General features: G+C 48.0%; 1 protein-coding gene across 6 annotated transcripts in view; it reads left to right on the plus strand.

Moving 5' to 3' along the window:
• Positions 1-14,612, plus strand: part of PLEKHG5 (pleckstrin homology and RhoGEF domain containing G5) — a 102,419-nt gene that overhangs the window by 69,076 nt on the left and 18,731 nt on the right. For all 6 annotated transcript variants that reach the window (XM_048518712.1, XM_048518714.1, XM_048518716.1 and 3 more), the window contains 3 exons: positions 445-581; positions 1,002-1,165; positions 14,094-14,279. In XM_048518712.1, the coding sequence (XP_048374669.1) occupies positions 445-581; positions 1,002-1,165; positions 14,094-14,279 (487 nt within the window). The remainder of the gene's footprint in view (positions 1-444; positions 582-1,001; positions 1,166-14,093; positions 14,280-14,612) is intronic.

The following is a 14,612-nucleotide window of genomic DNA, read 5'->3' on the forward strand; positions in this document are numbered from 1 at the left end:
CCCCTTCAAATAGGTGGAGTGAAGAATTGTACCCATTTGCTCGGTGATGAGTTTACCGGCTCCCGCCTTCCTTAGCAGGGAGGACAAAGGCATTGGATGACGGGCAGGGAAAATCTTGAATTCTCAGCGTGATGTTGTGGCTTGGAGCAGGTGGACTAATCTGGAGCACCGGGTTTGATTCCGCACTCCTCCGCATGAGCGGCGGACTCTTATCCGGTGAACTGGATTTATTTCCCCGCTCCTACACATGAAGCCTGCTGGGTGACCTTGGGCTAGCAATGGTTCTTCAGAACTCTCTCAGCCCCACCTACTTCACAAGGTTGTGGTGGGGGGAAGGGAAAATGAGTTTGTAAGCCGTCTCCTTGCAGGAAAGAAAGGCGGGGTATGCGAGTGACCCTGCATTGCTTCTATGGGGTGACTTTTCTCTTTTTTTCTTGGATGCAGTGAAGGACTGTTGCCCGTGTTCGAGAGGAAAGGCATTGATCTGTCAAAGGTGGATATTTACCTGGATCAGTCCAACACACCTCTCTCACTCAACTTTGAAGCCTACCGATTTGGGGGCCACTACCTGCGGGTGAAAGGTAGGCACCGCTGGGTTCTCGGCAGTGGTGGGGAGATCTGTGCATCACTCGTTTAGGGTTCTGGAACACGGCCATACAACCCGGAAAACCCACAACACCCTAGTGATTCCAACTGTGAAAGCCTTTGACAATACATGCGGTAGTTAAGCTTTCACCTTCAGCCAGATACATCCGGTCACCCTTTGGCTTGACAATTCAAGTGCTGACCCGCAGAGTTTGGACCGGTGGACTCTAATCTGAAGAACCAGATTCCCCCGCTCCTCCACATGAAGCCTGCTGGTTGACCTTTGGCCAGTCACAGTTTTCTCAGAACTCTCAAGGTGTCTGTTGTAAGGAGGGGAGGAGAAAGAGTTTGTAAGCCCCTTTGAACCTCAGAAAAGCAAGGTATTCGTTCAAACACTTCTTCTTTTCATGTTTTAGCCAAACCTGGGGATGAGCTCAAAGTGGAGCAGGCGGTGAAAGACTTTAAGTCCCTCAGCTTGCCCATCATGCACCCCTCTGCGACCGGCCCGTCCTTCCCCTGCACCCCTTCGCTGGATCGGCTGGAGCATCTGCCGCTTCGCAGAGAAAGCGCTGATATCTTGGTGAGTGGGGAAGAGGGAGGCTCGGTGTGACTGCTGCTCAGAAACAAGCACGTGAGAATGGTGACGCTGCGGGGGTGTGAGGAACAGAGTGAGTCAACAGCCTCGCTCTCACGGAAGTGTCCGAAACAAGTCGTTCCTCTGTTTCGCTCAGTAACCTGCTCCCTCTCAAATGGCAAGTTAAAGCCATTGAATTTGGAACTTTTCCTCCACCCAATTTTAACCCCACTTCGTATCAACAGTCAGGTGTAGATTGATGTGGGCTTGGGAGCTGTTTCTTATTTAGGGGGCTGTTGTCAGAAGAGAGCATTGTGCGGGGTGGGGGTCAGTTGCCAAGGAGTTCTCTTTAATTGCTCTATTGGATAGTGTGCTGTTGTTGAGTTAAAGCAATTGATCGCCACTGCATTGGCTAGTGAGCCGGTGTGGTATAGTGGTTAAGTGCAGGTGGATTCTAATTTGGAGAACCGAGTTTGATCCCCCACTCCTCCACCTGGGTGGCAGAGGCTTATCTGATAAACCAGATGTGTTTCCGCACTTCTACATTCCTGCTGGGCTCATCACAGTTCTTGGGAACTCTCTCAGCCCCACCTCCCTCACAAGGTGTCTGTTGTGGGGAGAGGAAGGGGAAAAGAGCTTGTAAGTCTCCTTGCAGGAGAGAAAGATAAATCCAATCTCTTCTTCTTCTTCTTCAAGTCCAACCAGGAAAACCAAGTTGTGAACGTTGATGGCTAATTGCTGTCAAGGTTTCCAGATCCAGCTTCCTTGCCAACCTCGCTCGCGTGTCTGTTGGCAGTAGTTACACAGCTGATTGCAACTCCGCCTGTTCCTTCAGGTTGTGTGCGTGCATGAAGCCCTGTAGCAGAAGTGACTTATTAATGAAGCACAATGATAAGCGGGCTATTATGACCTACATTTATAACCTCTACTTACATAACTGCAAATCAGGCTGGCTGCTATGAAATCATTCCTGTCCCTGGGTCTTTTCTTCCTACCCAGGTGCACCTGAATTGTTGCTGGCTTGCCTGGGGTTGAAGGCAGGTGGCCTTTCGCATTCTCGGAGTAACTTTCCCAGGTAGCAGTCGTTTCTCTTTGTCCCAGCAGGGACCTTTGGATTAGCAAGGGAAGAGCCAGTGCGTTGCAGTGACTGAAATGTCAAGCTAAGATTTGGCTGGTCCAGATTCAAATCCGCACTGTTGTCCTGGAAGCTTGCTAGATGACCTTGGGCCTGTCACTGCTTAGCCTACCTTGCAGGGTTGTTATGCAGCAGAGCCCACTGATGTGTACAGGCTTAGAGGAGGGAAACTGTACTTAGGGGAGTGCTATTAGAAATAACTGGGCATTCATTGAAACTGCTGGGGGGAAGAATTAGGACTAATAAAAGGAAACACTTCTTCACGCAACGTGTGATTGGTGTTTGGAATATGCTGCCACAGGAGGTGGTGATGGCCACTAACCTGGATAGGTTTAAAAGGGGCTTGGACAGATTTATGGAGGAGAAGTCAATCTATGGCTACCAATCTTGATCCTCTTTGATCTGAGATTGCAAATGCCTGAACAGACCAGGTGCTCGGGAGCAGCAGCGGCAGAAGGCCATTGCTTTCACATCCTGCATGTGAGCTCCCAAAGGCACCTGGTGGGCCACTGCGAGTAGCAGAGAGCTGGACTAGATGGACTCTGGTCTGATCCAGCTGGCTTGTTCTTATGTTCTTATCCTGAACTCCTTTGAGGAAGGGAGAGTTAAAAATGGATTTTTTGACTTGTCAGTTATCAAGGCAATCATCTGGAATATAACAGTGGTGAAGGGGGGGCAGGTGCTGTGCAAACCCCATGTTGGTGCAAAACTTCAACAACCTAAATAAAAGGACATACTCTGTTTCCATGAAAACGTACCTGCCTTTCCCGCCAGCACGCTGAAAATAGCATCTTCAGAGGCTTGTCTTGGTGAGACGAGTTTCTCACTGTGTCACAGAATGAAACACATTTCATGAGAGCCAGCATGGTATAGAGGTTAAAAGCAGGTGCACTCTAATCTGGAGAATTGGGTTTGGTTCCCTCCTCTTCCACTTGAGCTGTGGAGGCATATCTGGAGAACCAGATTAGCTCGTGCACCCCAGCACATGCCAGCTGGGTGACCTTGGGCTAGTCACAGTTCTTCGAAGCTCTCTTAGCCACACCTACCTCACAGGGTGTTTGTTGCGTGTGGGTGGGGGGGAGGGAAAGGAGATTGATTTAAGTCTCCTTACAGGAGAAAAAAGGGGTGTGTGTGTGTATAAATCCAAACTCGTGATATGCCTCTGAAGAGACCAGGCACAGATGTGGGCAAAATGTTAGGAGCAAAAACTACCAGACCACGGCCACGCAGCCTGGAAAATCCACAACAGCCAGTCCAGGAGGACTTCATCCTGTGTGAATTGGCCCTCTGAAGTGATGTGGTCTGGAGAGCATTGAGGCCTTGCTACGTTCAGCCTCCGGTCTGGCCTGGAAAGAAAGCTCACATCTGCATTTGGCCCTGGGCCAATGATCTCTGGTCTCAGGCAGCTGCTTTGGCTACAGCGGGAGCACAGCACCGCCCAGAGTGGGAACCTTTGATCCATAGTGTTTGCAATTGATTTAGTTAATCTGGGTAGGAGGAATGAACTCAGCTGGCCTCTCCTTCCTCTCTTCTTTACCGAAAGGCCTTGGCCAGGAGTCAAGTTGCGTTTTTAGAGCGTGTTCCTTCGTTCTGTCATGCTGGTGGATTGATTGAGATGGTTTCGAGGATGACCTTTTGATCATGATTTTGCCAGTGGGGGGTCAGCCTAGAATCTGGGAGACCCCGGTTTGAACCCCCCATTCTGCCATGAAAGCTTACTGGATGACTTGGGCCAGTCATACTCCCTCAACTTAACCCACCTCGCAGGGGGGTTGTGAGGATAAAATGGAGGAGAAAAGAGTGATGTAATTCACTTTGGGGGAAAAAGGCAAAGTATAAATTAAGTAAATATCTACTGCCTTGTTTGTTTGGGGTTTTTTTTTGGTTTGTATAATATGTGGTACATGATTTTGCAGTCTGCATTTCCTCCGGAGCTATGTTAGAAAGAAACAAACGGGGATCTCATGACCTGTAAAGATTTTATTATTACGCTTCTGCGGACGAGATGTGAAATGGACTCTAGTCCTCAAAAGCTTTTACCTGCCATAAATCTGTGCTTTCAAGGTGTCCCCGAGTCTCCTTTTTTCATTAATCCCGGTTTATGGCTTTCCAAAAAGTACAAACAGTCCCTCTCTATTGTCAAGAGGTTCTCTTTGGCCCTTGCAATTTATAGAAGATTTATATCCCATTATAAGCTGGGCCCTTTCTTCCCTTTTATTCTTCCTACCCTGTCTTTCCTTCCATTCGTGAGTTCCTCAAGACACTTAGCAACAACAAGCAAACGAAAACCTTTTTTAAAAAAACACCCTCACTTCCAAATCTACCGAACATACTTGTTTCTCTTTCGTTGCTGTGCTTGAGTAGTTGTAGCAGCTGGCAATCAGTTTTCAGATCCTCTGCAGCTGCCAGCCACAGATGCAGGCAAAACGTCAGGAGAAAATGCTACTGGAGTACGGCCATACAACCCGGGAAACCCACAACACCCCTTTCCGTTTCAGCCAGTTTCAGCAGTCTGGGTGAATCAACTGGTTTTGGGCTCTTCTGTAGCAGTGTGTGTGTGTGTGTGTGTGTGTGTGTGTGTGTGAGAGAGAGAGAGAGAGAGAGAGAGAGAGAATTGCCTGCTTTTCCGTGGCATGAAAATCCCATTGCATGGACCATCCCTGCAATAGAGAGAAAACTTTGCAGACCCCTTCTTTCTGACATGTCGGGGCCAGGTGCCGCGCAAGGCTGAATTTGCGCCAGTCCTCCGCTTTGGCATCTGCAGCCAGTGCCAGGTTGTGACTCTGGAACATGCCAATGTGGACGACAAAAACAAACTTGCCCCTCTGTCTGTCACACTTCGGAGCAGGCCAAACGCTTCACGGGCATTTCCTCGGCAATCCTGGCAATGACTCCACAAGGATTCTTTGGGGCCAAACGTCCAAGTGAAGGAGGCGAATGCCAGAGCTGCCAAACCAAAGCATCTGGTCACGTGCCACCCCGTTGTCTACCATTTTGTACTGGGGAGGGACAGGTTCAGCATGAGATGGACAAAGAAACACCACAACTTTAAGCAGTAAATGATTAAACTGTGGATTTCACTGCCTGAAGATATACTGAGGGCTGCAGACATAAATGACGGTAAAAGGAAATTAGATTCATAGAGAAGTCTTACAAAACACACAGCTCATTCTGTCGATGGAGAGGGGAGCAGCCACCGCCCCTGCGCTCTACAGCATTGTTTGGAGGCGGTCCCTGGTTGGTTGCGACAGAGCAGGTTAAAACTGAATCCATCGAAGACGGAGATCCTCTGGCTTGGCCGCGAGGGGGGAGACGGGGCTTTCCAGCCACCAGTGTGGGAGGGGGCCGTATTGGCGCCGACCCCCTCCTCGGCAGGCGTCTAAACCTGGGGATCCACCTGGATTAAAGTCTCTTTCTATGGAGACCCAGGTGGCTCCATGGCACTAACTTCCAGGGTTGCCTTTTCCACCTCCAGCCGGAGGCCACGGTGGATTTGGCCCCTTCCTCTCCCAAAAGCGGGGACCTAGCCACTGTGACCCATGCAACGGTCACCTCCCAGGCTAGACTATTGTAACTTCGCTCTACTTGCTGGTCCTTCTCATGCGTTCGGGATCCGAGAGACTGAGAAACTGGTCCAGCATCGCGGCGCCGCGCCTGCTCCACAGGCAGCGCCAGTTGTGGGACCACTTATCCAGCCTGTACTGCTTCATGGCTACATTGGCTAGCTTCCAGTAGAATTCCGGATCTCGATCTTCAAGGTGTTGGTATTGTTTGACCTTTAAGGCCTTACGCAGCGTACCAGGGCCCTCGTATCTTCTCGAGACCGCATCACCCCCATATCGTCCCAACGTGGCCTCTTCGCTCAGCGGGGAGGCCAATTTTACTGGTGAGTCCCTGGCTCCCTCGATGATGCGAGGCTGGCCTCCCACCACGGGCCAGTGCCTTTACGGCTCCTGGCCCCGGCCTGAGTGGAACAGCTCTTCCCACCCAGCGTTGTCCGGGCCCTCGCCCGGGATCCTATGGTGAGTTCCGCGAGGGAGACCTGTAAAGACAGAGGAGCTGTTCAGACGCCGGGCCCTCGGAGGGACCAGCCCGCTGATGGTCGCCCCCTCCCTTCCCCTTCCCTGAGTCCTATCTTTTGGGGGATTGTACCATCCGATGGGGTCTGCAGCCTCGTCTCTTGGGGGAAGGATTTAATGCCGGGTTATGGGGCGCCATCCACACCCATATCTATATTTGGAACTTTATTAAGAGATTACACTTAGTTAGGCTTTGCTGCTTTTATAGATTTTTATAGATTTTATTTAATTTATGATGGTTTTATGACTGTATTCACTGATTATTTTGTACTCACTATATGTTGTGCACCGCCCGTAGCCCCTCGGGGACAGGGCGGTATAAAAGCTGAAAGTATAAATAAATAAATAAAATAAATAAAAGGCTGCTAGCCATGGTGATTGACAGGAACCTCCATATTCAAATGCAGGCTACCTCTGAATACCAGTACTAGTGTGGTGTAGTGGTGAAGAGCAGGTGCACTCTAATCTGCTGGGTGACCTTGGGCTAGTCACAGTTCTTGGGAACCCTCTCAGCCCCACTTACCTCACGAGGCTCCTGCTGTGGGGAGAAGAAGGGAAAGGAGCTTATAAGTCACCTTGAGTCTCCTTACAGGAGAGAAAGGTGGGATATAAATCTAAACCTCCAGGCCTGCATAAAACCTCTTTCGGGAGCAGCTTTTCATTCCTACCTGTGGGCCTGTTTCTCTCTCTCTCTCTCTCTCTCTCTCATTCTGCCCTTGCCCTTTCTGGCATTAAAGGTTGCAGTGGACAGAGACCAGCTCTTCTGTTCCCACAAATCCCATCCCAGCCTCTGTCAAACAATGAAGGAAGGGGAGGGCAGGCGGGCAACAGCTGAAGACAGAACCTCTGTCGCCGCCGCCATGCAGGCAAAGAGTAGCTTCTGGCCCCAGAGGTTCATTGTCTCCCTGTCAGCGGCTGCTCTCCGCTTGCCCAAAGGGCAGACTCGCTGTCACCAATGTCGGGCTGTGCTCAGGGAGGTGACCCTGAGGATCCAGTTGTTTGTCCCAGCTGCTCTGTGGGCCCCCGGGCAGGGCAAGCAGAGGAGGGGGGGGGGCTCTCGCCTCTCCTCCTTCCCCCAGTCTTGTGTCCTGGGCTAGCTGGGAATTGGCTGCATTTTGCTGCCGGGCCAGGAAGAGGTTGGAACAGAGCCCTGTATCTTCCTTCAGGGAGGATTTGGTTGCTGCTGGGGGCCCTTTCGTCACTGGATCATCCGCCCCATGGTGCTCAGTGCACCCACATCTGTCCACTAGGTACCCAAAGATCTCTGCTGATCATATGTTATTGCGGGGTGGCAGGCTAGGGCATGTGGGGGGAGCTTGGGTTGCAAGAGCCCCAATAGCAAAGTGTGCTTGCTTGGGATTCTGGCCACAGTTCTCAAGAGGGATGTTGCGGGCGTCTGCTAAAGGAACAAAGTCAGCATTCTTTCTGGACTAGGTCTCAGGATCCCCTGCAACACTGTGGCCGAGGTGGCATTCAGAGGGGCCACTCCAGAGCTTGAGCAACGAACTTGACTCTTGTTTCCCTTCCTGGAGCTCCTTCCCTTCTTTGCAGAAACCTGCTGACTTCTTCCCAGATGTCCTGTTCGCATCCTTGGTCTTTGGGGACTTGTATCTTTGGCTGCCATTGTCTGGGTTTGCAGTAAATGTCTTGAGGTTTTGGGTGACCTAGGATTTTTTTTAAAAAAATTGCAATTGAAATGAATTAATTTTATAAATGGGGATGATTCTGGGGTGCTGTGTGGTTTCCGGGCTGCGTGGCCGTGTTCCAGCAGCATTCTCTCCTGACGTTTCGCCTGCATCTGTAGCTGGCATCTTCAGAGGATCTGATGATTCTCTTTGGTTCCAGTATAATGACAAAGTATGAATTGGGGGCAGAGGGAAGTGGATTGGGATGAGTTTGGTGTAGTGGTTAAGAGCAGGTGGATTCCAATCTGAAGAACCAGATTTGATTCCCCGCTCCTCCACCTGAGTGGCAGAGGCTTATCTGGTGAACCAGATGTGTTTCTAAACTCCTACATTTCTGCTGGGTGACCTTGAGCTAGTCACAGTTCTTGGAAACTCTCTCAGCGCAACTTACTACACAAGGTTCTGTTGTGGGGAGAGGAAGGGAAAGGAGCTTGTAAGCCCCCTTAAGTCTCCTTACAGGAGTAAAAGGTGGGGGTATAAATCCAAACTCCTCCTCCTCCTCCTCCTCTTCTTTTCTTCTTCTTCTTCTTCTTCTTCTTCTTCTTCTTCTTCTTCTTCTTCTTCTTCTTCTTCTTCTTCTTCTTCTTCTTCTTCTTCTTCTTCTTCTTCTTCTTCCTCTTCCTCTTCTTCCTTTTCTTCCTCTTCCTCTTCTTCCTTTTCTTCCTCTTCTTCCTCTTTTTCTTCTTCTTCCTCCTCTTCTTCTTCCTCTTCTTCTTGTAGATTTGTAGATGGGTTTGTAGATGGGTGGATGGGAGTTAATGGCGGAGGGGGGGGGCTGGGAGTTCATATTTGTCATTATGAGAGACTAGCATCAGGCAACATTTCTTCCTGGACAGCTTGCAGAAAGGGAGGGGAGTTTCTGTCTTTCTGTCTCTCTCTGTGTGTGGGTTCCTGCTTTATAGGCAAAACCAGAGCTTTAATAAAAGTACAACCAGAAACAAAATGTGCAGTTCTGGGAGGGAAAATGCGTAATTCCAAAAGAACATTTGTGTATCTAAAAAAAAATTAAATCGAGCTGTGCGAAAAGTTGAATTATGCTAGCAGATGTGACTGTTATCTATGTGAACGGCGAAGTGAGTCATCCCAGTCTGCTACCAAACCTTATACACGGATATGATTGCCAACTGCTTGGAGAAGAAGAAGAAAATCCTGTTCTTTTAACCGAGGCTTAATAAGAAGTTATTTACTGTGGCTGTCATTTGCTCCCATGCCACAAGATGCTTCCGTTGCCCGTCTCCACACATTAAGCTGCTATTGAAGGGTCAAGATATTTTCTCCAGGCCTGTTGGCAACCTTGGAGCCTGCTCAAGTGTACCAGTTTTGCCACCTGCCGCAAACCCTGCTGCTGTTGTCAAGAGCCAGTGTGGTGTCATTGTTAAGAGTAGGGTGTAGATGACCGGGAAAGGCAATGGCAAACCGCTCTGTAAACATCGTCTGCATAGTAAACGTTGGGGTGTAACATCACCCCATGGGTCAGTAATGCACGGGGACCTCCTTTATTATCCTACTTGCCCTGCTGCTACTTCAGGTTCCTTTGATCTTGAAACCCTGCCCAGCCTGTTTGATCTGATCCAAAGGCAGGAAATTGGATTTTGCATCCCCTTAATAGGAAGTGACAAAGCCTCCCTTGGCCCTCCTGTAAGACCGGTCTTGCCCCATGTGTGCTGCGGCAGAGCGATTCCAGAGGGCTGCTCGGTTTTGTACCAGAACGAGTGGTCTCCTGTAAACCAAGTTGGTGGGAGAACTTGTGGCTTGGGCCCGTTGCCCCGGGCAGACTGCTCTTTCTGAGATGCGCGCCTTTTCCCTGAAGGAGCTGAAGCTCAGGAATGTCTCATCACCAGGGAGTCCTACAAGTCCTTCTCAGCAATGCAATCAATGTGAATAACAGGGAAGGGATCGGGGAGCTTCTAGCAGAATGTTGACTCAAGAGAACCCCCTCCCCCCTCAGCTGGCCAGCTGGAAACAGCCGGGCTGCTGGGCTCCCTTGTTGTGTTCTTCGGCCTTTGTTCAGGAAGCTCCTTCTCAAGGCCAAAGAGCAGACAAAATGGACTAAGGTATGTCTGTGAGAAACCAGCCCTCCCTCCTATAATTTCCCAGAGGACAAGTGTGTGCCCAGATGTCTTGGCACCTCTGATAGGTTTGCACCTGTGAGGTTGTTGTGGGTTCAAATCTCACGGTGGCTGGCTTTTCCCTGGTTGCGAGGACAGGAAATGTTTAGTAAGGGGAGGGCTGTAAATCACCTAAATAAAGGACCAACTCGGTGATGAGCACTCAGGCCCCTTAATGCATTTTCTGTCCACTTTCAACGCACTTTGCAGCTGGATTTTACTGTGTGGAAGAGCAAAATCCACTTGCAAACAATTGTGAAAGTGGACTGAAAGTGTATTATTCTGCATGTGCGGAAGGGACCTCAGAGGGGACAGGCAGAGGAAATGCCAGGTTTCATTCCTTGCTGCTTTCTGTGATAAAGGAGAACTGGATAAGACTCCCAACCCACTAAGTCTCTGCTCAGATGCTGGTTGCAGATTCTACCAGTGCCCAATGGGGAACTTTCCCCAATGATTCTGCCAGACAAAACAATTCAAGTTCACCATTGTGTGTCCCACGGATGTATAGATCACAGAGGTCTTCCTTGGTCTGTTTCACTTGTGAGATGCAGAACAGTGTAGTGAAATTGACAAGGTGTATTGGAACAGGGTGGAGAAGCTGTCTACCTGTTTGTCTGTCTAAGGGTCTTTTAAATTTCTTTCAATAGTGGAGCTGTGTGTGAACATTTTCTGGGAAGCTGGATCCATGCATGCATCAGAATGAGAGGAACATGGTGGTACAGCCCAGAGATGGTAGAGAAGAGTGTGCAGCTTTAGGCCACAGGAGGGGGAACTCCCATGTTTAGTATTCCTCTCTGTAAAACAAAAAACCCTCCCTGCAGCAAAAAACTAGGAGAGAGGGTGTAATGCATACAAACACTTAGGCTTATACAGACAATGTAATGTTCAGAGCCCGAAGGGTTAATTTAGAACTTCATGGGATTGGCTGTGAGAGCTACATAGCATTATAAAATCTAAGGACAGGAAATTCTGGGGGAAAAAGAGAAATATTTCTGTTGTGAGAGCCAGAGTGAACGGTAACTCTGTTCTCTGGAAGTGGAGGGCCAGTTCAGAATGGGTTGTGCTTCTCTGGATGGAGTGCCAAGAAACACAGAGTTCAGTGAATCTGTACCAGAGTTCCTGGAGTTAAATATAACACAGTAACACTGATTGATCACACTAGTGGCTTGGTTATTTTTTATCTAAGGAAAACCCCACTCAGATATAAAGCAGTGAAGTTTCTGAGAGAAGGGAAGTTATATAGGGAGGATTGGAGCTTCCTCTAGGAGAGCAATTGCCCTTCTATGATAAACCCATGTGAGAGAGACACTCTAAGAGAGAGTTTGTCTTAGTGTTAATGTCCAAAAAACTGTGTGTATGTGGTGCTTACCTGAGGATATAAAGTAAGATTTTTAGGAAAGGGCTAGATAGCCATAACAGCTATAACAGAAGTAACAGATTTATTTTATCTAGTGTCAGTGACAGTATTATCAGGAAGACACAAAGATAGTGTCCTGTTTGTAATTTATATCAACTGAAAAAGTTACTAAACAAAATCTTGTACATAGAAACCTCTCTAAAACCATCTTCCTTTGTACCTATACATATATATTTTCTCCTTAACCCTTTGCTAGTTAGGTCTTTTAAACTTGTTTCTGTAAATAAAATCTTTCAATTTCTGGCTTCAACTTTACAAGCCTCTGGTGCCATTTCTTTATTTAGTTTGAGACAGAAAGACGACAGGTTGTTTTAGTTTTCTTTCAGAGATACTGCCCTGCCTCACAGACAAGTGCCTTGCAAGAGCAGCTAAAGATTATTTAGATGGCTTCTTAGAAAAAAAATGTGGGAAAACTGAAAGGGAAATATGAACTCTTAAACATCCTCCCCATGTTAATAACATTTTTGTTCTGACAATAAAAAGTTGCTCAATCAGAGCTGTTCTATCAATTAGAGATTTTGGAGGAAAAAAATTTCCCACAGGGCACAGGGAGTTGGTTATGTGTGTGAGAGGCACACTTTTCTGTCTCTCATTGAGGAGACTAAGGAGGTGCCTCGTTATAGAGGGCAAGTCTAGAACCTCTGTCTGGTATGTTAGCTTTCTGATTATAAGGATTTTTTTTTTAATGTGAGGGAATCATTCAAAATTGGCATCTCTCTTTCCGTTTGCTCCACTATCTCAGGTTTCTGCCTCCTATATCTGAAGCATGTTTGGGTCCAGTCTGTGACACCGGATGGTCAGCCCTTTGGTGTTGTTTGTGGGGAGGGCATCGTTTGGTGGGACTTGCTTCCTCCACCAGTGATTCTGTATTCTTCCCCTTTAAAAAGTATCTAAATCACCACAGAATGCTGCTAGCAAAATCTTCCCCTTTCTTTTGTTTTTAGGAAAAAAACCTATTCTTTGTATTTTAATTAATTGGGACTTTGGTTGTTAATTGGTAGAAGAGCAAATGCTTCAAGTCCAGCTGGTTCACTTCTTCCTGGTGTAGGAACATAAGATAAGGACGTAGCCCTCATCAGACTTGCTAAGGAGTAGGTAGTTTATGGGTGGCCTGCTTTAATTAGTGGGTTGAGAATCAGGGATGAGCATGTTTATATTTGTATTTGCTATTCCAGGTATTTGTATTTGCTATTCCAGGTATCGGTGTCTTTCTGTAATGAAGAATATTGAAGATGGTCTTGCCCCCTAGTGGTGACTTTTCCTTATTACAGTGCAGATTGTCTTCTGTTCCTTTTGGTATATCTAAAAAACATGACCTTTACATATTTGGCAGTACGAAGATTATGCAAATTTAATCAATTAATCAGCCACAACACAGTTGGAACTAAAGAGTCCTGCAACTGATTGCAATGGTAACTAAAAACCCTTGATGACTGGAAAGGGATAGCTGTGTTAGTTTGTTACAGTAAAATTAAAAACAAACATCTAATAGACTTGTCAAAAAGCTTGCATCGAAATAAATGTTGGTTATCTTTATGATAACACCAGGATTTTGTTTTGCTTAACTAAAAATCTAGTAATTGGCTAACACCTCTCATTTTTAAAGCATTTAGAAGAGAATGAATTTGTCTCTTCGGATATTATGGAGTATGGACATTGGGTTTGGGGTCCCCTTCCTGTGTAATAGTCCCACATTACATGTGATGCCAGGCACAATGGAGGGGTTGTATGTAGCCTCTCTGCTGGCCTCAGTGCTCAAGTCCTTGTCCTACAGTCTATTTAGTGCAGCCTCAAATTGCCTAGGGCGCATGCTGTGGAAAGGCAAGGGAATTTAACTCTTTGACTTCCGCTCATTTTTTGCAAGTCAAAATCAGTTCTCCTATTCTGTGATGGCATCTGAAGGGACAAAAAATGTGCTTTAATGAATGGATCTCCCCCCCCCCCCCAAATACTCATAGCACAGAGGAGGTGGGCTTTAGCAAAACTGAGTGGAGGTTGACGCAGCGTTAACCCCTTCCCTTCCCTTTCAGGCTTGCACATCTTTTCAATGTGTATTTGAAGCTCTCAGTGTTCTTCAGAGTCAAGGAGACAAACGCCACAGTGGCTTGGTTCTGGGAAACCTCAAAGAGATTGTCTGGCTTCCTCTAAATTCCGGCACGTGGCGGCTGTAGGGCACCAGAACGAGAGGGCTCCAGACATCTCGGGCTGAGAATAGCAATGCCTTGCACAGATTAGCCAAGCGATTTGGGGATTTACACTTCCCTGCTCAGCTCAGGAGATGTGGCTGCCATTAGCCAGTAAGCGCAACAAGGTGCGGGCATGTTCCTTTGTACTTTCCTGCAGCTTTCTTTTCCCCTCCAGGTACATGCGGCAGTCACGTCCCAGAAGGATGGCCTGCAGGTAGAGGGAAAGCTCTTTACCACTGGTGCTTCTGATCCCCTGATAACTCCAGACTTTACGCTCCTTCTGCCCTTCTCAGTTGTCTCATGTATTACCGTTTCGCCCCGCAGGCCCCAGGACGGCAGAGGAAAAACATGACTGAATTTTTGGGCGACGCCAGCATTCCGACCCAGGATCCTTTGCAGCACATGGGCAGCTCCTTATCCAGCAATGGCATCGATACGTGGAAGAACCGGGCTGCCAGCCGATTCAGCGGCTTCTTCGGTTCGGGAAACAACACCAGCCCCTTTGCCCGGGTACGTCGGTGGCCTTAACGGTCCTCGGTATCTTCACCTGGGAACTTGGTTCATCAGATGCCATCACCGCTAGGAGGAGACCTGCAGATGTAGGCTTTGGGAAAGTTAACGGGTTGCTGATTTGGAGGGGATGGTAATCTGCTCTCAAGAATCGTTGGGTTTCTTTTTTAAAAAAATAGATGTGTAGGAGGGAGGAAGATTTTGGTAGGTCCAGCCTGTCATTTGCACTTTCTGCTCTCTTCTGTGCAACAATTGGAAAATGTGCAAGAAGAGTCCTGCCTTTGGCTACCCCTTTTCGAGGGGTTGAGTGGTAAAAGGGGACACAGGAATGTG

This window comes from Sphaerodactylus townsendi, linkage group LG16 (assembly GCF_021028975.2).
Source record: "Sphaerodactylus townsendi isolate TG3544 linkage group LG16, MPM_Stown_v2.3, whole genome shotgun sequence".
NCBI lineage: Eukaryota > Metazoa > Chordata > Lepidosauria > Squamata > Sphaerodactylidae > Sphaerodactylus > Sphaerodactylus townsendi.